Below are 25,842 nucleotides of genomic sequence, written 5' to 3' on the forward strand. Positions count from 1 at the left end.
AAACAAAACAACCCCAAACCGACACGCATTTTGATGTTAACAGAGCTGTTAGCTTTTAGCAGAAATGAATGTTCTTAGCATAAGTTTCGTAGCCAGACCTTGGTAAGAATTGCTTTAGCACTGCACACCCTTGTTTAATGACTCCTGCCTGACTTCCCTGCTCTCTGCACATACCAAACTGTCACTGACATTAGCACATTCTGGAGCTCCCTCTTTGCAGCATCAGTTCTGTGTGTGTGAATCAGCTGTTCCGTGTGCTTCCAACTGTGAGTTATGAATACTGTCAATGAAGTGTCTCCAAGCTGACTATTTCTTCAGTTTTTCCAGCTTTATTTGTTGTGGAAAAAATAATCTCAGCCAACATTTGACCCAGGGTAGCTTAGACAAAAGGCATTCCTGAATAGTAATTATAACTTGAGAGGGGGGCAGTGCAGCTTATCTTATTTCTTTACCTACGCAGTAATAGTTTGCTGGAAAGCAACAAAACTTAAATGTTTTCACAAGCATTTAGAATTTTTCTGAGGGAGTGTCTCCCAGCGTGGCACACCAGATCTCTGCCACAATCCCTTCTTTCTTTGAGAACATGTAGGCTGAGCGGGCACCGATGTGTATCGGGATGCATACATAGGAATCTTTGTCTGCAGAGCTAAAGCATGCAGCATTCCCACAGGCGTGCTGAGAGACTGCTGAAGCTTCAGGAGCTTTGAAGACCTTCTGCTTTCATTGAAATTAAGTGTGAAACAGCAGATTAAGATGGAAGCAGAACAACTTCACGTTCTATGAGCCTGTTTTCTTGTGTTCATCACAAGATCAGGGCAGGGTCCTTCCCACCCGTATAAAAACATTAGTTTTGCGTGTATCTTTTTTCTTTGTCCTTGAGATGGCCTCCAGGGGTGATAAAGTGAGAGTCATCCGATCCACCTTGTGTGGAACTGGAAATGGTTCTTAACAGACCCAGCTGTTTCGGAAAGGCAGAAGCCTGGTACAGGGAGAGGTCAAAGAAACAGTAACTGCTTAAATAGCTAAGGCATGTGCCACGAGTATTTGCAGCAGAAGCTTAGGGTGAAAACATTGTATTTCCCTAAAAATGGTTAAGTAACAAATGTCATTGTGATAGGGTGAGCTTTGTGTAAATAAATTACTGCTGTAGCTGACTGTCCATCATCACCCATACTATAAAATTCTCTATAAAATCCTCTATAAAATTACTTTGTTCTCCTAAGACCTGTACAGAACAGCTTGCTGTAGATGGCATACAGTTCACTTACAGATCAATGATTATTTAATTTTCAGTTACAAAGGTTACAGTCAGGTTATATAAACTATTACCATTTAGTCCCAATTATTTATTTTTCCATTATCATGCAAACAATCAGCTGGTGAAGCCCATGCACATAGCAACAACAAAAAGCAGTGCAGACAAATGAGTAACAATTAACTTCTCACATTGAACTGCACAGGAATTAAATGCAAAAGTAATTTTTATTTATTAAAAACTCCCAAAGCTTCAGTACATCCACGTTTGACTATGTATATATTTAACTACACATTGTAATGTTTCTTACTCAGTGTTCTAGAAACTGGTTAGCAAGAAATGATGTTCAATTTTCTGTGTTTATATTGAACTTCACTCTCTGTTCATGAAATTTAAGGGAAAAAAAGTCATTCTGGGGAAAAAGTCATTCTATTGCACTCTCACCACAAGAGAGGCTGCACCTAACTAACTCAGCAGTTCAATTTTGAGCATAGTGAGCAAAGAGAAGTTGTTTGGTAAAAACTTCTCTACATATCATTTAATACTGAAACCAAACTAAAATGATGACGTACAAAGAATGTCAACAGAATGTTGACAGCATTAGAGAAAGCATCTTTGTAGATGGCAAATTTGTCCTTAAGTGGCAGCTATAGATGAGTAATTTGCCCAAGTATAAACAAATCAAAGGGTCAGCAATTGGAACCTTGCATAATAGAGCTTCCTTTATCTTTTGGTCACCATCATCATTATAAAAAGCTGTGTCACCTGTCAAATATTGTAGATTTTTAGGAAGTCTGTTGGAAACCCAGACGCAGTCATTTAGATCGTGCTTTGCTGCCTTATTGCTGGTGAGATTAATTGAGCAGCCCAGCAGGAAGCAGCCATTTCCTAGAGCATCATGCTTTGTGAAGTTTTCCATTGCTCCCTGAAGTTGTGGGATCCAATGCTTCTCTTTTACAACATTTTCTTCTCAGCAGTTCTTGCAGGAAATGCTTTACTGCAACTTTTTTTAAACCAGAGCAACATAACTATTTTACATTCTTACTGCAAATATATAGAAGAAAATAGTTAATATTCCATGCAGCAGTAAATCTAGATCAACGTTCTGTACACACGCTGGGATAAAATAACCACAAAGAAATGTATTATTTACATTGAGATTATCTGGTTGTGCACATTGTTAAGTTTAAATAGATGCCAGAAATTTTATCTAGAAGTGCACCTGCCTAGCACAGCAAGCAATTCCTAACTGGTATTTGCTGGGAGATAGGCTTACAGTTGGTCCTTCTCTCCTTTTAAGTACAATCAAGCAGATGTAGAACTTTGGGTTGATGTGGAATGCATTTTTCACATAATGCCTGTGGGGAGATAAGGAATGACTAAAATAAATTGCAGTTAGACAACATCATCATCATTCATATGATCTGCTCACAATTATAGTTCTGTCCTGTGTCCAGCAGCAGCCTTGCTGCTCAGAAAATAGATGCACACACATCCTAAGGCAATGCAGGCCAACAGATGGTCTCTGCTGAACTGCTGTAACGTTTGGAACTGTTTTAAGGAAATGCTATGTTCCTATCTACAGAAAAAAGTTGAATAAATAATGGTTAAAGAATTGTTTAGCTATCACAGCCATGTATTTGTAAACCACAAGAAAGCAAAGGGCTTTAGTGCACTGAGCCTCACAGGGAACTGGGCTCCATAGAGGGGGAGCTGGTTTGGAAGGAGGAAGGAGTAGGGAATCACTGGATAAGCAGCTGCTAGGTGCTGGGATGACAGCACCCTGTGGCCAAGCACAGCTTGAAGCTGTTTTTTTTTTTTCCCCTTCCAGGTTAATGATGGTTATGAATAAAATTTAACCTTCACTGAGAAGCAAAACATGTGTATGACTTCACCCCCATACTAGCTCAGTTGTACAGCTGGTAGAAACTGTACATCTGCTTCATATTCCTCAGTTACAACAACTTAGAGTGCTTCAGCTCTCCAAAAGGAGTGATGTTCTTACACTGCAAAGGGAAACACTACAACCTGGCGTTCTCCCCTTCTTTGGCTCACAGGGTTTATGAAACACACGAGCAGGCAGTTTTTGCATGCCTGGGTAACACCCAGTGACAGACAAGGTCAGCCTCTAACTGGGCTTTTCTTACAGCACTGCAACAAGGAGAAGCAGCCAAAGGTGGGAGAATTTAGAAACACTTAAATACGACTCGAGGTGTCTGTTAGTGTATTGTTTTATGCTTCGTGTTCTGGGAATGCTAAGAATGAACCATTCACAGGATTGGAGGAGTTGACCTGTTGTTTTGCAGAGGGCTTGTATAAATTTGCACATGCAATGGCACCTCGGGATGCTTACATCCCACGCTGTGATAACTGAATGCTGGAGGTGCCTGGGGTCTCCATGCTGTCCCTCCCCTGTACCCCTCCTGCCTGCTTGTCCTACTCCTGTGCATTCATCTTCTTGGTGAGCTGTAAGGAGTCACTCATGGCAGCTCAGAAAGCGTTATTTGCTGCAGTGCACACATTTTTGTACTTTGTTTATGTGTGTTACAGCTGAATTGCCACTCTTTGCAAGTATCCAGTTAGAGACTGACATTGTTTACAGGGAGAAATGCAACCAGGTGTTTTAGAGTGGGATAGTTTTTTTAGTATTTTCAATATGTCAACATTTCTCCCTTTGAACCATCCCAGTTTTGATTGCAAGCCTATATCATAGATCGCTCTGCACATGTTTGAAAATAGCATGTCTCAGTTCTCAGGGTCACGGTACCTGTGTGCAGCAGCTGGCGAAGTTGCACAGCAGACAGAGGCTACAGAGAGTTGAGGAGCAACTGCAGGAAGGCAGAGCTGCTGGCTGGCTGAGCGTACTCTGCAGGGGAAGAAAATCAGTGTTTTGTAAGCAGAACAGTGGTGTTTGTACAGAATTGGTGAAAATCTCCACGTAAATATGAGTTAAGTGAACTATGCAATAGTTGCAGAACTCTTCACTTCATACTGTACATAAAAAATCTGTAAGGACCGTAGACACGTAAGGACCATAAAGAGCTGTACAAAGGATTTGAGGAGAGGAGCAGCCATCCCTGAATCCCCTGAGGGAATGGCAAACAGCAGAACCTACCTGAGCCCTGCTGGCTGTGCCTGTCTCAGAGCGGCCAAGCGCAGGGCTGAGCAGGTGGCTGGGAGAAGGGCAGAAAGAACTCAGGGAATGGGAACATAAGGGGGAGGAAGCAGGTGCCTTTCTGGGTGGCTCTGCAGCAGATGATCAGCGCCGGGCTCTGCGCAGCGGCTGCTGACGGTTCACAGTGCATTTTGGTTCTACCACCACAAAAGGGTGAGGACGGAATTCAGAATTATTTGCAATATATTAAAAGTACTAAGGACCACAGGCATATTTGCAGTGTTTAAAGCTAAAAGGACTTCCTATGAGGAAAAGGGCTGCACAGAAGCCCACAAAGATGCATCAAAGCCAGTAAAGACACAGGTGATGGCAACGACAAGTCTAATTCTCACCATGCTCTGATTTCTCAGCTGCAGGTGGTGTGACACAGCAGCCTTGCCTGCAGTACCAGCAGAGGTGCCGGTGATGTTACATGGAGCAGGCCACAAATCCTAAACTACATCTCTTAAGATTACTCTCCAAAAAACATCCAGCTCAACTTTGCCTCAGGTACAATTTCACAGCATTATAGCTAATAAACACCCTTTCCTTATACAAATCGTCATTAAAAAACTCCCACCAGCTATCAGTTAGAATAGGAAACTCTCCAATCTTGTATGACAAGCTGCTCAAGGAGGTTGTGGATGCCCCATCTCTGGAGGCATTCAAAGCCAGGCTAGATGTGGCTCTGGGCAGCCTGGTCTGCTGGTTGGCAACCCTGCACATAGCAGGGGGGTTGAAACTAGGTGAGCATTGTGCTCCTTTTCTATGATATGATTCTGTGACAAGCAACAGAAAAGACTGAGATGCAATTACTAGCTGCTTTCTTTGGTTTCTTTGTGCTAAATGCAACTAATTCAGAAGTCTTGATGAGGCCTTTACTTGCTGACAGCAGCATTCATGCTACACAGGACCTAAAGAACCCATACACACAAGCAACCACACTGAGACCAGCATGTCACTCTGAGAAGGTGTCTTAAAAAATGTAAGCTGCCCAGATTCATGGAAAACTGACTCTGCTTTTTGTTCTAGATGTATACAATGATAGCACACTTCAATGAGCCATATTTATAGTAATATTTATACAGATGGCATTTAGATACTCAAAGAGTGAAGAAAATATATTATTTACTTTGCAGATGGTCCAGACCAGTACAGTGTTTGTCACAGCAGTTCTTTGGGTGAGCAGTTTATTCGGTGAGCTCACAAGGGCAATTTGTTGCTCAAAAAAACTTAAACAAAACAACCCTTCTCTCTCTCAGTATTTGACATGAAGAACCCATATGTAAGCTCAAACGTATCCAAGCACAGATAGCAATATCAGCCAAACTTCCAACTGAAAGTCTGCTGTGCCTGCAGCGGGCGGGCTGGGCAGGGCTCTCTGGAGCGACAGGAGGACAGGTCAGCACTTTGGGGCTGCTCGGCACAGTGCAGCACCCTAATGGTCACCAAAAAGCCTGGCCCCAGTGCCAGCAGGCCAACCTCCCTGCCGCCTCCTGCCCCAACCTGCTACAGCATCAGCAGGGCAAAATCCCAGGTTTCTTCTCCAACTTCCACTACTATTCTTTCCCAAGTTTGGCTGCCCTAAAACATTCGCAGATCTAAAAAGCGGAGAGAAAAAAAATGTCCACCTGTCAGGTGATATAAAACCAATCTTGTACTAAATGTGCCAGAATAATTTTTCTCCACCTCAACCACAGTTAAAACCGTCAGTCTATTCATTACTGTCTTTTTATAGTATTTTTATTTAATAAAACCTATTAAGACTACCATACAAATCTCTTTACTTATGCTTTTATCTTTTAACTGATCAATTTTTATATTGCTGACATCCCTTCTTCACCATTTGCTCATTTAAAAATTCATAGTATATGAGCTATGTCTCTGGAGAAAACGTCTATAAAATTTGTTACAGCTGGCAAATGTGTATGAGTCAGTGATAGCACATGACTAAATGCTTCACAGAAAATAAAATTTGTTTCTGTAGTAAGCAGAACTGTTTAAATGTTATTTATTTTTATGTTTCAAAGAAAATATATTGTGAAGTGCTGCATTGATTTAATACGCAACAATGTCTGTGTACACGCTGTACCAGGAAAATTTATGAAACCTTTGCACAACTCCTTTAATTGAATTTTCCAAATCTCTCACCACACACAAATAATCAATATCTTCTGCAGAGAAAACCAGTCAGAATTATTACAGTCTTTCTTTTCAATTTTGTTGTCATCAGCACATACAGAGCACCTGGATATTTGTAACGTCTGGATAGCAAGTTATTTACACCTCTTAAACATATAATTGCTTCTAAGTGAGTCCAAACTAATGTTTCTTTTCTTTTTTATTTAAAATAATTATATTCATGGGAGAAAGCAGTATTTATTCTCATGCAGGAGTTGCTACACGTAGCTGTTGAAAGTACTACAATGCTTTAATTTTTCATTAAACTTAATGCTCCAAAGTCTCGATCCGCTAGGATTAAAAATTAATGGCTATCGAGTCTGTAAAAAGGTACATAGGAAAATAGAGTGTAAACACGAGTGTGAAATTCATGAATAAATGTGGTCGACACCTAAACATAAAACGCAGGCTGACAGTTCTATGCGTACATAACGTCGGGGGCCTGTAGTCGTATGTCTCATGTGCATTTCTGTATCTGCCACCAAAGTTAATAGCTTAATATTTCATCTGCATTGCAGAAGATGTTAAATCATGGGAGAGGTTTGTAAATTGCCCCCTTCTATCCAAAAAGCTTATCACGCTGCAAGCTCAGGCCCAGGCACTTCTTAAATCTCAGGCTAAAGGTGCACTCCTGAGGCGTGGGTCCCATCCAGCTGAATGTGGCAGCAAACACTGCAGTGCTGGGGTGCCATGGGAGCACAGCCAGCAGCCCCTTACCTTTCAGCAGGGCTCCTGCAGTAGACGAGGCTGTTCGCCTGCACTGGGCAAACCACAAGCACTGCACTTTTTGGATAGCAGCCTCCGTGGTTCCTGTTATCTCTGCTGAACTGCAAAGGACTTTACGAACTGAAAAAAGAACTGCATGCATGGACTGAGAACACATCCTGCCAAATGTGCCTGAGCAACAGGTTTTCATCTGCAGTACAAATCAGCACACAACACTCTTCTCCTTAACGTGTGCTTTGGGGCAGTTTTACAATTAGTTTTGATTGTGAGTGCAGGAGGGTAGAGTGATTTCTTTGCATGGGGAGATTCGAAACAATTTATGATCAAACAGAGCAGGTGGGTCGGACTGAGCCCTCAGGTGTGTGCACACAGCACAGTTCTGCTTCATGCAGTCCCACGTACAAACGTACACACTGTCGTATAACTTAAAGACATAACTTGGATTTCATTGAAAGGATCTTGACCTAAGCTAAGAAACTTTTTTGTGTCAGTGAACAGTTTTTCCCAAACAGATTAAAGAACTGAAATTCAGAAATGAATTTATTCTCGTTCATTTGAAAATGAGGCAGAAATATGTTGTAAGATGGATTTACTTTCACTCACATCTATCCCCAGCAGGACAGACCCCACCTGTTTAGTTGCTTACATACAAAGACCCAATAGAAAGTCCAAACTCAAGCTGACATAAATTAGGATGAACTGTGGAATACTCTATTATTGCCATTCTGTTTTGAGAAGGAACTCTCCTTATTTTATTTTGCACTGTTTCTGAAACTGAATTGTATGCTTCGTGATGTATGCATGGTTCTCTTGGACAAAGAGAAATCCCGCAGAAGCAGATCAGAAGGCAGAAGTGGCCAAGAAGTAAAAAAAGGAATGCCTCACTCCTATGGCTGCGATATAATTTGTTTTGAGAAGATGACTACCAGAAATCAGCAGGCTGCAGAACTTGCAGTTGGAAATACTTTCCTGAGTGCCTGAGGATTCAGAGGCAGCAGTGTCAAGCTCAGATCTGCACTGCAAGGCAACGGAAGATAGAACTCTGAAACTCTTTGGAAGAGAATCCCTTAATACAGAAAGCCAAGTTTCCAGACGGGACAAGATGAACCAGTTTAGACTTCTTGCACAAGAAAATGAACTTCAACAACAAGTCTCTCCATTTTATTGCCTTTCTATGTAGCTCAGGGAGTTTTAAAGGTCATAACGAGAGATTATCCAGCCATATTTTAAGCCTAAAGCAAGGCGTTGTTTAGAAGAAAAAAAACATTGTATCTGTGCTTTTCATAGATGTATTTGCAGCTATGACTCTTGGACTAACAAAGGTGTTTGCCTGCTCAACGAGAGCACAGTCATGGAGAATTTTTGCATGAGTTTGAGCAGATTAAACTGGCTGCAAAAAAAAAACAGTCAGTCTTCTTGCCTTGTGGCAAACAAGGTTCAAGTGCCATGCTTCATAGCTGGTTACAAAGGTCAGCATTTTCACTGCCTTCTTTGCAAGGGACAGCAATGCTGGGCAGACAAGCTGGAGCTCAGTAGTACCTGGTCCCTAATCTCTGGAGTTGGCTTTCATTAGTAATCTCAGTTGGGTTAAATCAAAATCCATCTAGTCAACCCTGATCCAGTCTTTTGGAGAGCAGCCACTCATGTTTCAAAGAAGCAAACTTGAGGCCTTGCATTACAAGCAAATGAAAGTTAGGAACATTTAGAACCGAACTTAGTGGGGATGATCATATGTGGCACTGGATTCATCAGGGCGAACAGAGACAAATATAAAAGGGTTTTTTATTTGACTGTTAGGACATAGCCTGAAAATAGTTTTCCTGTTTCCTTCCTACACAGCAAATATTTGATCTTCTCTAACACTCCCTTACTGTTTCTTACTTAGACAGCAGAGTCATGGACATGATTTATGTCACTGTTTATTTTTGGGTAACAGAAATTATTAATATAATTTGTACAAACCATCTCAAATAGCTTTCCTTTGTAGAACACTGAAGTGATTAAATTTTCCTTTAAAATATGCATATCACAACCTACACATTCATTCTCAACACACATAAAGCATGTTTTGGACTGCAGCATACTGACTAGATTTCATCTCTTGGCAGCTGTTTTACAGTTTGCTTATATTCTATTCAAAAACATTTTGTTTACTGTAAATGCTAGTCATGGACAAACAATGATGGCATTTTTTATGCTGGTCACACAAAATGATATACTGAGTCCTGCATAATGCTGCCCATTGAGCAAGGAATGTTTTGTATTAAGTTGTTTTAAGCAGAGGTTGTTTATGTAAAGTAAATAAATTTCATGCCTCACCATGTGATGATAATGTGACATTCCATCAGTATCAAGCCACAGAATAGTCATAGGTTTTAAATTTTGAGCATAACTAATTACAAATAATTACAGAAAACCACATCCAAAATTAAAAGGCAAAGTAAAGCATCTCCAAATGCTTTCTTTTTATCTCAAAACTATTGGCCTCTTCTACTTCTGTGTTTTCAAGACTGCAAATAAGAAATTATTAAAACAAAAGTGACGTTTGAAACATCATCAAAAATCATCAACTTGAGCTCATATTCTATTTCCCATCACACTTTTCCCAAATGCTTCCTTTCTTCTCCAGTAAGACTGAACACTGGCAACGTGTTCAGTGGGCTTTTTACACCAACAATCGTTAAAGAGCAGGGCACGAGGGAAGCAGAGGCTGTACTGATCTGCAGTGGCCCACAGTGCTCAGCACTACCACTGCCTGATAGTGGCTGTGCTTATTGGAACAGAAGGACAAGAGGAATCTGAGCACCCCCCCCCCACCTTCCCTTAGCCAAGGCACTGAAGGGGCTGTGTGGACCACGTGAGATTAAACACCACCAACTTCAAATATTTTCACAGGCCTAGTTATGAGGAAACCTAATAGCTGGGATTTCACAGTCCCCTGGAGTGTGCTAAGTACCTCCCAGTACATACAGGGTGATAAAGGTTCTGCTGCAGACAGCGCGTGTTACTCGGCTTATATACTCCAAATGCGAGGAGAGAGAGGAGAGTGAGAAAGAACAAAGATAACTTGGATGTATGAAGGATAGGGAAAGTCTCAAGGGCCTGACTGCACTGAGTTCTGGATCGTGCCTCAAGTGCAGGGCTGTTAATGAGACACACTTTTACGGAGAAATACTCAGTACCACAAAATAGCTGAAAAGATGAAATTTCCATTTGAATAGTGCAAGAGTTTAGGCTGAGCTGCAAGTTCAGAAGAAATACATTTGATTACTGCCACTTTCATACACTAAAGGTTATCCAGCTTACTTCAGGTGGAAAGAACTAAGGAGGAATCAACTAAAAGGAATCGTCAAAACATCAGTTATGTAGAAGTTACAAAATTGGTCTGGTTTTGGTTTTTGTTTCTCAGTACCTCGGGCAGGAAATTGTCTGTGGTTCCTTTTCAACAGCTGCAGTTCTTCTGCTTGGCTCACTAGTGAAGAAAGAAACCTAAAATCAATAAATGATACCCCAGAGATTTCAAGGAAAACAATACCAATGATTTCTTATTCATTTGTGAAGCACTTGTATTTTCCTTCACGTTATTAATAGAAAGAAAAACACCAAGCGTATCTATGGATTGCTAAAAAAAATAAACAAAAATAAGTCGAGAAGAACATAGTTTTGAAATGTGCTTACAAGTCTTGTGTTACATTTTATTCCCATTTTTATCTTCTACTGTTGACTCTTTCTTCTAATCCAGAGAGTGGGGGAAATGAGGATTCTTTCCCATTTTGACGGCAACAGGAAGCTTACAGAAACAGTGCACATAATAAAGTGCCAACAAGAGGCCTGACATCTCATTTGCAACCTTCTCCTGGATGCGATAGTTGTACTGTCCTATCCACGTGTAGGGTAGTAATGTAAACATAGACTGTTTTCACAGAGCTTCCTTTTGTGTAAGAAAGCCTCTGGTTATCTGCATGACTGTGGGAACGAGCACGGTGTATACAAATGCAAAATGAAATCTGAATGAGCATTGGAATACAAGGCAGGAAAGAAATGTTAATTTAAACAACAGTAGTGCTGGAATCGTGTGGTGCATACATTCCACAGCTGGGGTGCATACACCTCATGCATTAGAGGAGTCTCAATGATCTTTGGTCAGAAAAATCTTGTGGCTTCCAAGTGCAAACATAAGCAGCAGAGTCAGCCAGCTGATTTCTGCTCTCCTGCAGCGAGTTCCAGCATCAGGCTCTGCAGGTAACAGAGCACCCTGATGGGTTCTGGAATAATGTATACCAGCAAAACATCACATTTGGTGCAGGATAAAAAACTTTGTATGCTTATCATCTTTGAATGCATGTCCCATGAGTGAACACTGTGACTGTGCATATGTATATTATGTTTATATTCCCTTGTCAGCTGGGAACTAAATTATGAGGTTAAGTGCAAAAAGTCCAGAGGACCAGTGTTATATAGGTGAACCTTGGAGGCGAAGCAGTCATTAGCTAAAAGTGTTAGACACACACCTGCATCATAAACATGCCGTGTGGATATGGATGCTTTCATGCTGCTGTGAAAATTAAGGAACAGACTAATCCAAGGCACAGAGATCAAGGCCTGAACAGCAACAGAACTCCTTAGTGCCTGCAGCTAGTTTGATCACTAAGGAAGGACCAGACCAGGCAGAGAGTTATTTTTTTCCTTTGGATAACCGGCAGCATTTTTTGGCTGTTAAGTGTAAGTCAGCAATGAATGATAAGGATTGGGTGTGGTTTTGTTTTTTTCTTGCATTAGAATACTTTCCTGTGACATATTTGCTTTCTAACTGCAGAGGCTGCTGGGAACTTAAGTACAAACACTCTTCTAGCTGCTGAAGATTCAGAAGTCCCAAAAACCTGTGGCTTGGAGTAAAGATAAAACTTTCCTAAAACAAACACGCATAAAAGAAAGTATTTGACTTTCTGAGTTCCTATTACAGATGTGCCATCGGTAAGGTGCCCCTCTCCCAGCACAATAAGCATCTGGTATGTCCATCATTTAAAGACAGATGAATAGCAATTTTTAAAGCCTGGAAACCTATATTCAGCTTAATCCTTCTAACAGGCAAACAAACAAAACAACTTCCTTCCAAAAAGAGAAGAAAGGAACGCAATCAAAGTGCGAACGTTTAGCCTAATCACTAGCTAAGTGCCCACTAAGTAGCTAACTATTTACATGAGAAAAGCTGTTGCTCTTCCAAGTTTTTCCTCTCCACCTGCGGCTGAGTTAGAAGTGTGTGGGTTTGCCTTTCTTTTGTGTCCCCATTGGGTGCACAGGGACGTTTAAGGTGTATTTGCTCTGACCAGAAGAATTCACGCGGCAGAGGCCCTCAGTACAGCACTCCATTCTAACACGGTGGTGTATAAATATTGTCGAAAATCCTTCTTACTTAGCGCTTGAGTTTTCTGCAGCTCAGCTCTCAAGATGCAAGACGAGTCGGAGACACCGATGATATTTTCCAGCTCTCTGCTGCCCTCTAAAGCCTGGAAAAAAAACATAATCAAAGACCGTTAAACCTCACTCCCAAACTACCTACACAGCTTATAACAAATTTCGAAAAGAAAGAACTTTAGGGATACTTTTCTCAATACTACACGAGACTTTCTCTTACAGGGCGAGCGGGATTAAGGAGTTTAAGGCTAAGAACATGTGTTACTTTTGAAAACGGCATTCAGGTGCTTTTGAAAGAGTTGCTTAAAAATCTCCTGTTATTTACGCTTCATTCAGAAGTCTTCAGCTGTTTAAACAGATTAACACTTGATCCCCAGGAAAGCAATCTCGGAGCATGTACAAGCTTGCTATAATACGTTAGTAAAAGAGAAATCTGCAAGCGTTTACCATTCTATGGAAATATTGAGTACCCTCCCAGCATGTGAAGGTAGATCTGAGAATATACAGTGGCAAATGAGAAACACAAAGGTTTTCTAAACAAACATTTCCACTATAGGATTTCCAATTATTAGCAATGGTGGTTTCTTTTTTCTTTTTTTTTTTCCCTGTGAATAAAATGCTGTCGGACCACATATAAATGAAAATAAATGATGAAATGCTCTCAGTATGCTGAACTATTTCAAGAACATTGATATTCGGCAGCTAACCTTGTCCTAAATGTATTCAAGAAAAGAAATCTGAGCAAACCAGAAGAATTATTTGCATTTTAGCATGTATTAAGCAGACTCTATTAAATGATGATACATTAGAGGTAAATTAAATAGTACAATCACTTCAACACAAAGGGATATTAAATCTTCAAGGACATATAAATCTGCACAGTAATAATTCACACTGCAAGTTATAAATAGTAGTTGGTAACTACTTCATATGCTTCTATTCATGTACAAAATGAGGAGAGAGACGCATTTTAAATAGCTTGCTTGGAAAAGGAACTTCTAATTCAAAAGTATGTATCTATTAAGTTGCCTTATGTGTGTGTATGTGGGCATGTGTTCTCTGTTCTTCCAGGCCAACTCTGCTTGGATTCCAGTATTTGCTTCCCTGTTCCTTTAAACTTAAACGTTGCATTGAAAGTTTTCATTCTTATTTCAAATTCCACACTAAAAGCCAAAGAAGAAATAAATAAATCGATGTAAATCAGACCTGTAGGCTTTTCAGGTTTTCTCTTGTTTTCAGAATTCTCACCAATGAACTTTTCACATTGGACTGCAAGGCTGCAAACCTGCATGTGAAGGTGAAAATAATTGCTATTAGCCACAAGGCACTGCAAAAAAAACCAAAACAACAACAACAAAAAAAAAAAACAGTGTTTACAGTGTATCCAACAGCTTCTTAACATTGTAACAGGATGGATGTAAACAATCTGTGAACCAACGGGAACCAAACCTGACTGTGCCATATAGCATCAAATACAGCTTTAAATATCAATATGGGAAGTGCCAAACAGATGTATCCTAATTTCAAGCATAGAAACCCAGGTTCAGTAATCAGGATTTCCTTACAGTCACACATCCAAACAGGATGACAGTGGTACAAACAGGAATGTGACTCGTTGGTACCATCACATCTATTACCCACAAATACATTTTATTGCCAGTGTGAATACCAGACTTTGTTATCTGTAAAAGAAATTAAAATCATACACCATCAGATTAGATCTAATTTCAAACCTCAGTGAATGATTGAGGATTTGCACTGAGTATTCCTTAAAAAGAAGTCCCACCATGAAGGTTTAGGCAAGGTTCCCCTGCAATGCACGCAAATCAAATGAGGCAACAGGAATCATCTACCTGCTGCATCTTCCCATAAAAGGGAGAATCACACTCATAAGAAACCCCAAATCCAGTGTTTAGAAAGAAAGAAAGTGTATGGAAGCTCACATAAATAGCAGTGTGTAAGCGTTCATTTTTAAATGTGTTTTACTGGCATGTTCCTAACTGCTTGTCTTTCAAACACTTGCCTTTTTTTTTTAATTAAAAAAAGAGCATACTGCATTATTGAATGCCAACATTTAAATGTTAAGAAATACCACGATTACATAAATCCTCCTGCAAGCTCAAGGTTACTGACACTGTGAAATGAGTCTGAGTGTTGACCAAGGGATTTACTGGTTCACCAAGAATAAAATAAAAGCTCAGATCCACACAGACCACCATCCCAAAGCAAAGCAAAAAGCCCTTTTATTGGAGTCTGCGGCTTTCCAGAGCTATAACTGTAAGATGTTTTTATCTTTCACTTTAAGTATTTCTTTTTTACAATCCAGCACACCATCCAGACAGTGCTGCTGCCTGGCAGGCTCCACCACTAAGAAGATACTTCCTGTCCTACAAGGAAGGAATTTCAACCTGATGGTGGGGGAAGTTTCCTTTACAAGACAAACAAACAGAAAAGCAAGCACATCAGCACCACAACTGGAATAATCAGACAGGAGAGTTACAACTTTAAGTGAAGGATTAATTATTTGAACAAATGTCACAGATATTATTATTAAAAAGCAATGGATGCATTAGTGGATCTAGTCCTGAGGTAATTTTTATCTGGGACATCAAATGCAAATACAAATAATTAATACAAACAACAGAATAGAGAAGCAGAATAACAGATGCATACTTGAACATATGATGAAAGTAACACATTCAGGTATAAAAGCCCAACCCTCTAATTCCAGCTTGCCAACTAGCAAGGTGATTCTTCCAGTGCCACCAATTGCAGCACAGCAGTTGCACTCTGCCTTCAGTTTCAATAGGACTTAAGGTAAAGGAATAAAAGGAAAGAACAAAGAAGTGTGCTGACAAAGCAGTGTGTGGCAATGGAGGTTGCCTTATGTTGGGAGGTAAGTTCTTAACAAGGACAAACTGCAATAGCAGGAAATTCACCTCAGGTATTTTGAAGAGAAATCTTCCTGACCTACAGACACGAGAATTTACATAACAATTGGATGCCCAGGAACTGGGCCTGAATGAAATACAGGAGAGTCACAATACACACAGTGAGAATAAAGCAGATCAAGTTGTAGAGGAGAGATGAAGACATGGAATAACCACGCTGATGCTGAGTTGTGAGTGAGACTTTTGGAGACAGATAGCAAGGATGGACGTCAAGGACATCAGAGGACAAGCTGCTGAATCCTGAATCACCAGCTGAACAGGTAGAATAACACAGAAGGTAAGATTAAAAGAAGAACAGTGCAGTCCTGGTGAATGCAGTTTTGGTCAAGTTCAAATAATGGAGAATGTTATAGGAATATTGAGGATAATTCATTGGATAACTTCCCAAGAAATCGGAAGGCATCCTCAATACAATCCAACACACAGAGATTCACAGGGAAAATGACCAAGTTCTATCACAGTAAAAACAAATATTTGCTTTGCCCAGCTCTTTGGAATGAGTGTGTTTGTTTGGCAGGGTACACAAATAACACAATAACACACATACATGGCACCTCGCTGCTGGCACAGAAAAAAAATCAGTTCACATTTCAGCTGAAATTTGGCAATGTTATAAACAATTCAGTGTTTCTCATAACAGAAAAGATCGAGCAATACTAATAACAAGAGACACTAACAGCCTCACCTGGAACAAGTTTTTGTCATTTCTCCTTCCTCACGTCTGTCAAGCTTAGGAAAGCACTTTTATCACATACCTTACCCAAAACATTTCTTAGTGCTTTCGTAGATGTGGACTGCTCCAAGTCCAAGAATCAGAAGATTATGGCTTAAAATAAGATTATGGCAGAAAATACAAGAATTTTAAAAGATTCTACCATGCAAATGTGAAGTTTTGTCATTGTTATCTGTGATCAGATCTTAACTGAAAAGCATCCCAAGGTTATTGTACCTTTATCTTTGGATGTTTATGATTCCAAAAAGGTAAAGAAGGTATGTTTTCAGGAGAGCCTGGATAGGCAAAGCATACTTTTATATAGATAGCTTAATTGTGATACTTCATTATGTAGTACTATGGACAAGACTCCTGTAACAGGCAGTGCTATATGCCTCATGCTGCCACTGAGACAGAACTGTTGCATTGCAAACCCTGCATTAATCCATACCCATAACCCTCCCATTCAGTACCTTCAAATATCCAATCCTGAGCAACTGTAAATATTAAAAATAATCCCTATTAATTTAATTCTATATGGAACATGAATCCCTCCCAGCTGAAAATGACAGCACTGCACCTACAAAGCACTTTACACACTTACGCATCCTTCACTGTTTGAGGCTGCCCTCTTCTGGATAATCTGCTTTCTGAAGTAGTTTCATTTCCTATGAGTTTTACAAGAAAGGGAAAAAAACAACAATGAGAAAAATAAATTATTAGCCTTCTGAAGCACATGAAAAGCTGTTAATATGAACCTTGACTGCTGAATGATCTTTCAGGAAGATTATGTTTCAATTATGAAACAGGGCAGATTCCTTAGTAATGAAACACCCTAACTTGATTATAAATTATTCTTTCATAATTTGACCTCTTAACAGTTCACATGACATTTATATTTGTGGAAATCTAGGGATTAGCATATTGACAACTGTAAGCCTGTGTAATTCTGACATAGTTTCTTTGTTCTACATGTAAGTTTTTTTATTAGTATAGCACAAAGCTTTACCATGAAGCACCATAATAACTGAGCAATGAAACTCTCACTTTCCTTTAATAAGAAATGCTTGGCCCCCAGCTCCATCTGGTAAACAACTACAAGGAAATAAGGTGCAAATTATTTCCAAGGGTTCTGACATACTGTATTGACAGTATCATGTTCTAGTTTGTCAAATGATGGGGCACGATAGATCATACCCCACTTGTCATTGCTCTGCATGTCGAGTCCTATTTCTGTATTTCAGCACTACTATGTTTTGGAAGGGAACAGGAATAGGTTATTACCACAACAGCCTGTTCCCATGGCTTTGTTAACAAAACCTCAACTAACACCTGATTTACAAGTGATATCTATTAAGCAGTGTAACACTTAAAATAAAAGTGTCTTTTCAGAAGGAAAAGAGAAATAGTGGGTTTAAAAGGACGACTTGTAACTGTGATATAAGAGGAAGTCTGCTCCACCATCCTGTAGCCACATGAATATGGGGGGAAAAAAGAATGCTAGTACTAAATAACTGAATAATGATTCATCTCAGTGTCAGCTATCATCATGTGATCAGTCTTTTCATAAAGAATGTTTCCTTATATCCATATTTATTAATGGTATGGAAATATGGTATGCATTCACCTTTCCATTGACATCCTAATAGACGTCCATTTTAGTACGAGATATTTTGCTCCATTTTTTCTTTTACCTAAGATACAAGGCATGTAATGCAAATGCCTGAAAACTGAAAAGTTTTAGAACTTGTAATAGAGTCAGACAGTGTATTACAACGTGTTGAGTGGCAGAAAGGCATCTGACTGAAACTAAACAAACAAGTCCTTAAAGCCAGAAATCAGATGTAGGGAATATCCAAGAGAACATATAAAGAGCCACAGTATATTTAATTTTGTATTTGACTGCTACCATCATAAATAATTCAAAGCTTTCTACAAAGCTAAGGTTTACAAGTACAGGTAGATATTTGCATGGGAACCATGAGATCACAGCCTGAACCAGTGATTGAGCACCTGGTGAAGGAGCATGGCCAGCCCTGGGAGCACAGGTGTGAGCAATTTGCTTGTGTAACCTTGGGTCCACCCCTCCCTAACCTCATTTAAGGGCTGGCAACTGAAAGAGAAGTATCTCTATTTGGAGATCACCTTCTTTGGAGTGTTCAGTGAGCCCCAATCCTTGGAAAGGGTTAAGCAATTCTTTCTTTATCCTCAAATTGTGAACTCTACTTTTCTTGGGTGATCTACAACTGGTTAACAGCAACTTATATCTGTTTCTGCCTATCCTTACAATATCCAGTCAGGTTGAAGTATAGTTTGATTACTGCACAGGCAGCCATGAAATAAAAATGGGCATTTCATTAAAAAAAAAAAGTAGAAGGCTGGGTTGTATATATTTATTTTTCTCAGAACCATTGTTGAGATGTGACTGTGCCAGTAAAAAAATTGACTGCTCAGAGTGCCTGTAGTGGATGGGGCATAGATTGTTCTAACCTGATTCTTTAGAGTACAAGGAATCTTAATTCAGTAGTCATTAACTACTAGGCTTAATGTGCTGTCACTTCACTTGAATCTAATTACTTGCTGTTGTATTCTGGGTAAGAATGTAGGATGCCACATCCTGCCAAGACAAGTCAGTAAGTATGTACTTGCACTGCAAACATCAAACTAGTTTTCAAGAGGCCACATGCTTCAACTGCATATACCTGCATCTTATGTAGATGTGAGGTATGGAATGGAATCATAAAGTTTGTTTTAAGAAAAACACGTCTTTAAAAAAAATATGCTTTTAGGGGCTAAACTTCAAACAGGGTTTATTCTGTTCTGCTCAGAATATTTCTGCTCATCATAACTCATGAATGTTGGTGAAGCCTTGATTACTGTCTATAAATTCCAAACTATATGGGGCATCAACAAAAAGACTTAACAAGAACTGATGGCTAAAAATTAAAGCCAGACAAATTCAAAATCAGCCCAGAGACTTTTATTTAATAACGAAGGTAACTGAACAAGCAATGTGATAACCAGAGAAGTTATTTAATATATATTTGAAGTCTTCAGAGTGAGACAACCATCTCTGGGAGCTGGCCTAGCATCTAAAGTGCTCACCCAGAGATTGAATTCAAGCCCTGTTTTGGCAATCAGCTCATGGAAGGTGAGTTGGAACTAAATGACTTTTACATTCCCTTTAACCTAGCTGTTATATGATTTTTTTTTTATAGGACTTGTACTGCAAGGAGACGAAAGATCTTGGGTTTTATGTGGAAAAGGTAAGTGCCTTTGTATTATTGCTTTAATAATTAACACTAGGTGAGTTTGGTTCTTCTACACTTAAAACATATGACATCCATACAAGCAGGTTATTCTACTGAAAATATACTTCATAGTTTGTTTGCATCAAAGTTGTCTGTGGAGATATGTCTTAAAAGGAAATGGAAATAATATAATTATAAAAGGGTGAGAGCTCATGACAATCAGAGTTGTGTTAGCTTAACTAGAAAGTGCCTTACTCTGAATAACTATGTTAAAAATTACATAGAAGGAAGCAAAGCAGGGTTAGACTAACTCAACTTCTCTTTGACACTTGATCTAACAACTTGATCTACATCACTTTCTAATGCTGAGTCTTCCTCTATGAATATGGAAATTCAGTATGTATGCATGAATTTATTCTACTGGCATGAACAAATAAATCTGTTCCTCCATCTCAAACTGGGAAGCTTTAAGACAAAAAAGAAATCAAACATACTGCACGAGACACATAAATCACTAAATCAAGCCAATAGCCAGAAAAATGTTGCAATAAGAAAGGCAAGATGTTCAACTAACCATGCGATAAGCAGTTTCTAAGATCCTCTGCATTATGACTTGAGGGAGATGAAAATGGACTTATCTGGCATGTTCCTGTTGTTGGTGAATAGCAGTTCAGCTGCTGCTTCTTGGCTGAAGGGCTTGCTTCAACTGGCTAAAATGTAGTAGAAGGCAAAAGAATCTGGATCAATATTGACTACAGACAAAGGAGTTCTTATATCCACCTGAAGCCACAAAAGTTACAGAATTTTCATCTGTAAACTAAATACATCCTGGCCTCTGTTTGTCTTATCACAAGCGCTGCATACGGCATCCCAAATCAGTCAGAGCCTCTCTGAAATCTATTTGATGAGACAGATTTCTAAGTAATTCCAAGCTTTATGTACTCTTGCTTATGGGGAACCTGTCATACGTGTGCAAACATCAGTTTTAGCCAAAAACGAGAAGACAAAGCACACTTCAATTACTAGCCTCCTTGTTTTCATCTAAAAAAAAAAGTACATGGCTTCCAAAGATTCGGATATTCTGGCATACGTATGTACATGTATTATTTAAACAATAGTAAAAAAAAAACTGGTGTTATCCTACTGAGAACTTAAGGCATATGGATATTTTTAGTTCCATCAAAAGATAGTAGAAATCGCTAATTAAAAACTAAACACAAAAGTCCATTAAAAGAGTCCATTAAAACCAAAACTTTGGCTTAGAATTTCAATATATTTCATGATACAGAAGTAGCACTTTAATGGTGTATGAGGAATTTTGCAGAGAAGTCTCCATTTCTGAACTATAACCTGGAGTGCAGTTTGTTTTCTAGATTGCAACTCTGAGAAACTGGGATTCCCCTGTGCTACCAATACTAAGAATAAAAACATGTTTGTTTGCACACAAAGGGCTTCGGTTCAGGCAAGAATTTGCTTCCAGCTAAGAAGTCTAGCAGCTTTATATAATACCATCAGTGACAGTCAAAAAGGAAACATATAGAGAAATAGAACATATGTACCTTGAGAATCCACTAGTATCAGCTGTATCTTATGTTCTCTGAAATCACTAGTGAAGTGACTTGGGATTTCTGCTTACCTATTAAGCAGTGTGCCCAGTTCCTGACAGTACCTCACTGCCATGTAACCAGTGATTCATGACTAAACAGAAGGGCAGGAATGCACACCATGCAGCAAGTCAAAAAACACAGCTTCTGAGTGACAGCTTTCCTGTTCTTGCCTAGCTCCCATTTTGAGGAGACAGTCAGCAAGTATGTCCACCACTGCTTCCAAATGAGATCAGCCACCTCCAAAAGTGGAGAATGTATACAATGTATGAGTGATTTCACTGTATTGACATCTGTCATGCAGACAAGGGGTAATTTAGGTGAAGCCACCTTTTCCATTCCCTTCCAATATTTTTCTCACAGGTTTAAAGAGGAAACAGCAGTGAAACAGAGATGCTGGTGATCTTATCCCCCCCCTCCCTTGAAAACACAGTACTATCAAAACAAAATGCACCAAGAAAGAGAATGAGAGACTTCTTCAGTTTTTTGTTACATCTCTGGGCCCTTGGAGGTTGAGGAGCAAATTGATTTGTCCCTATTTCTGCAACTGAAGCAAGGAAAGGAGTAATTCATCCCCTTCCCAAACAAGCAGCCTTTTCTAGCAGGTCAAGCCCTGTTCTGCACACAAAACTTGGCTTTAAAGCAGCAAAAGAACTGTGTGTAATTTCAGCTGGACCACTCACCTACAGAAACACTGCTACACCCCAATAAACAGATGTAGAATTACAGTCACAGCTGCATTCTGAGCAGAACAAGTTGGTACGCTAAGCTGCTAATTAAATTGCTAATGATTTTTTTTTTTAGTGCTATTGCAGAATTTTGCCATCTTTCTTTCAGCAGAAAAAAATCCTGTAAATTTTAAAAATTGTATATCTGTGTTTTGCTAACAAACAGTGAGAGCTCCAAGTATGAGCTGCATGTGAGCAGTTCTCTTGAGAAGGGCACAGATGTGGAGGTTTACTGGGAGCTCATTTACTGACCAGCTATTTCTCCTAATGTACTTTTATACATTTTCCCTTCATTTAAATGCTGCCATCCTCACAAAGACCTCGGTATGGTGTCTGCAGCAACACCCACTGTTGGTAGAAGCAGATAATAAACTGACATATGTCATGGCATGCTGCTATAGCTGCATTTACAAAAAGTAATAGCAACAGTACAATTTTATTTTTATTGTGATAACTGTGGTGAAATTTATTGCAGTGTAAGTACTTTATTGTTTCATTATGCCAGATCAGCTGAGGGAGGTAATTATAGCCTTGACATGAAAATGCCTTTAATGTTTTCATTTCAATTCTGCAGTTTATAATATGCAGATTACAGCATTATCATAATTCCATATTGTTACATGTACAATTACATGGCAGAACATTTGCTTCAGGATAACAGAGCTAATTTCTAATGAATGATTTCACCAAGTAGCTTAACTCATTCAGCTCTTGGGTAAATAGAGAGGGCAGCAAAAATATGCCTATTTCTCTCATTATATTCAAGTATTCATGCAGGCACACATTACTTAAGGCCAGGCAGTTGTAGTACGAATGAAACACTACAGATTATGTACTCATATTTGCATCTGTAATTGTGTGCCTTCTTGAGAATTTTCTAGATGAGCATCAATCTGTAATATTCTTTAACTAATGAGATACTGTGTTTATGTACAAATATATGTATACAAGCCTATGTACAAATATCTGACATTATTTCATACACCAAAAATACTTACATTATGTTTCTTAACACTGTCTAACTTCAGTGATCTCTTAGCTCTGCAAGATAAAAAAAATACAGGCAAGTTTTATGGCCATCGAGATACAAAGCTTCCAGGTAGTAAGGTTTATCATCTCTAATTTCAATGACATTTACCTCTCTCATATCTGGAATTTTTTTATGCTACACAAGAAAAATATGATCTCAACCAAAGCAAATATTAAGTAATTAAAATACACTGTAACAAAAACATTGCTTGTTTAGGAAGATTAAATGTTTCCATATGAAAATCCAATTTTCCATTTTTATACTAGAGATAAAAATCAAGACACTGAGGTGAATTTCACAGGATGCCAAATATACGCTTCTCTTAAAAACCATAAACAACGGAAAAATGCAAAAGCATTATTATTTACATACCTTCTGAGCAAGGGTTGAAATCATTTTTCCTTTAGTAGGATTATCAAGCATTTAAAATGCAGGTACAGCCAAGGTGAAAAAAGTGGTTCTTCCCATCATTTTAGCTCTTAACATGATTCAGTGCTACCAGACTATGACTTAACTGGGGAACAGATGCTCTATGTCTTTACAGGTCCCCAAACCATAAGAAACTATTTTCTAGTCTTCTCCACTATACTGATTCAGGAGCACGCCAAGCTCTCTCTGCAAAATCTGCTCTGCTGAACTGGATGCCCAGCTGTTAATGGCAATGCTAGGAGAGGAAAGCTGAATATTTATAATACTTTATATCGTACAGCTGTCTTCTAAAGAGCAGTCATCAAAATTTTATTGAATGCAGACTAAATGCTCAAAGGAAAGAAAGGTCAACATAAATTAAGACTATTTTTCCCAGAGACAACTGAAACTTTTAAAGTACATTCTTAAATCTTAATGGTTTAAAGCATTACATAAAACAATGAAGAGAAAAATTTAAAATCTTTGTAAGAACAGTCCCCAAGGAACATATACTATATCAATTTAAACAAGAAGATTTAGAAATGTGTTATATTTCAAGATCATAGCACAGTTTTTATCTTGGAAAAGAACATACTGTAAGGAATTAAGATGACCTCGTTCCAAACATATCCTCTTTTAATTTACAGTACCACTCCAAAATTGCAAATTTAAGTGTTGGAAAAATTGAATGAAAAAACATTTTTGAAATATAACTCAGGTGAGGGTCTTTTATGTATATGAGATTACAATGATCTCTATTACAAAGAGGAAAAGAGAAGTATTCTGTCTTTAAAAAGCCAAGTAAACAAGTAACACATTTAAAAAAGTGACGGAAACTCTTGCCAAAGGGCAGTCAAAGCTGTAGCAGTTTGATGGAATTCTTTACAATGTATTTCTTTATTTAATACCAACCCATGTTGCTTAAGGAATACAGACTCCATTACATCTTCTGCTCTGGTGGCAGCAGAGAAACATATTTATTAATACACCTACTCTGAAAGGCTGCTCTAGGGACCGATGCATTTGCATGTTACACTAAGGCATGTTATGATGGACGTTTTTATGACAGACTTCCAAAAGAGCTGGAAGCCAAAGTAAAGGAGAATCTAGACCCAACATAGCTGCAGGAAGAAGATAAATGAGAAACTATGTGAAAATCATGCTAAATTATAAATTGGAAAATTTCTTAGGGAGAAAGCTGTGGACCGGCGGAGACTGTATTATTTAAAGTCTGTCAAATATTGTGTACAGCAATAGAGTTGAAGACAGCCCCAATTGCCCTCTACTGGCTTGCAAAACCCTGCAAACACCCAAAGCCATGATGCTGAAGGAGCAGTCCCAATCCAGACAAGCACTTCTGCTGGAAGGAGCTGCATGGGGACAGCTTTGGCTTCAGGAGGTCGGCTTAGCCTTGCTTGTCCCAAGGTCAGATCCTGTCCCACTCAGCAGCCCAGTTTGCCCACAGGCTTCTTTTTAGAGATTGTCTCCCTGATTCTATAATGGGAAAAGTAAAAAGAGCTCTTGGCATCTGCTGTTCGCTCAGAACAAGTTAAAACCTGTGCTTAATCTACATGGACTCCTTGGCTGGGATCACTGAAATAAAACTCATCCAAGTTCAGTTTGGTTTATCTTTTTTATATGACTGGAAAAGCCTTGCTGTGGCTCTGGATGAGAATCCAATGTCAGAGTTTGAACAAGAACGGGAGGCAGAAAGATAACACACGTGATCATAATACACAATAACTTATTTACCTCAATCAGATTAGATCAAAATTACCTGACAGGAATTATTTTACTCTGTATAATTCAGAAAAATGTGATGGCCTATCTTTGTATCTAGCAAGGAACGTTTTGCTCGTGTTTCTCAGGTTAAAGCACCGTGTATTACTGCTGTGCTGTATTGCTGCTGTCTTGGTCGCATTTTCAGTTTCTCACTAATATCCTGTGACTTTTACTCGCTCACTTTGGACTTTGGGTCCTTTCCAACTCAGGCGATTCTACGGTGCTAAGATTCCTTCGTTAAAAAATACCCTAGCGACTACAGCAATCCGCTCTGAGGCCGTTTCAGTTTTAGCTCCCCCCACGCCCTCCTCAAGACAGAGCTCAGAACCGAACCCGCTCTTCCCCACACGGCGGCTGCCGCCCGCCCGCCTTTCTCCTCAGCGCGCCCCCCGCTAACGGCCGCCCTCAGGGTGGGCGATGGCGCCCGCGCGCCGCTACGTACGACATCGCGGCGGTTCGAACAGCTCCCGCCGCCTCGCGCGTCCCGCCCAGCGCCGTGCAGCAGCCTAACGCCGCCGGCTGGAAACGGCGCCGACGGGGCGGGGCGGTGGAACCGCGTCCCTCAGGCCCAGGTGTTCGGGCACTGAGTGAAAGGAGGGGCCGGGGCTGCCCTGCCTCACAGGGGAGGTTCGGCCGAGCAGGTTG

The 25,842-nt window shown here is 39.5% G+C and overlaps 2 protein-coding genes across 4 annotated transcripts in view; one reads left to right on the plus strand and one right to left on the minus strand.

Moving 5' to 3' along the window:
• Positions 1–1,463: 1,463 nt before the first annotated feature.
• On the minus strand, positions 1,464–25,774 carry ITGB3BP (integrin subunit beta 3 binding protein). Of its 2 annotated transcripts, none has more exons than XM_031603760.2 (9): positions 25,640–25,774; positions 22,976–23,018; positions 20,220–20,355; positions 16,999–17,062; positions 13,938–14,016; positions 12,730–12,823; positions 10,729–10,788; positions 4,023–4,121; positions 1,464–2,613 (listed from the first exon to the last, which is right to left on the minus strand). In XM_031603760.2, the coding sequence occupies exons 1-8, from the start codon at positions 25,642–25,644 to the stop codon at positions 4,063–4,065; spliced, it is 540 nt and encodes a 179-aa protein (XP_031459620.2). In that variant the 5' UTR covers positions 25,645–25,774; the 3' UTR covers positions 1,464–2,613; positions 4,023–4,062. The 2 variants fall into 2 exon arrangements, with proteins under 2 accessions (XP_031459620.2, XP_090002935.1); XM_090146809.1 differs by lacking the exon at positions 25,640–25,774 and adding an exon at positions 24,328–25,186.
• Positions 25,700–25,842, plus strand: part of EFCAB7 (EF-hand calcium binding domain 7) — a 28,048-nt gene continuing 27,905 nt past the window's right edge. For both annotated transcript variants that reach the window (XM_090146806.1, XM_031603718.2), the window contains exon 1: positions 25,700–25,838. The gene's annotated coding sequence lies outside the window, so the exon portion shown is untranslated. The remainder of the gene's footprint in view (positions 25,839–25,842) is intronic.

This window comes from Phasianus colchicus, chromosome 9 (assembly GCF_987193195.1).
Source record: "Phasianus colchicus chromosome 9, bPhaCol1.hap1.1, whole genome shotgun sequence".
NCBI lineage: Eukaryota > Metazoa > Chordata > Aves > Galliformes > Phasianidae > Phasianus > Phasianus colchicus.

Coding starts and splice junctions, on each gene's coding strand:
- ITGB3BP (XM_090146809.1), bottom strand. CDS start 24,356: ATGGAGTCTGTATTCCTTAAGCAACATGG. Junction 23,019..24,327: donor GTATTCCTTAAGCAACATGG/GTTGGTATTAAA, acceptor TTTATCTTGCAG/AGCTAAGAGATCACTGAAGT. Junction 14,017..16,998: donor CCTCAAACAGTGAAGGATGC/GTAAGTGTGTAA, acceptor CTTCACATGCAG/GTTTGCAGCCTTGCAGTCCA.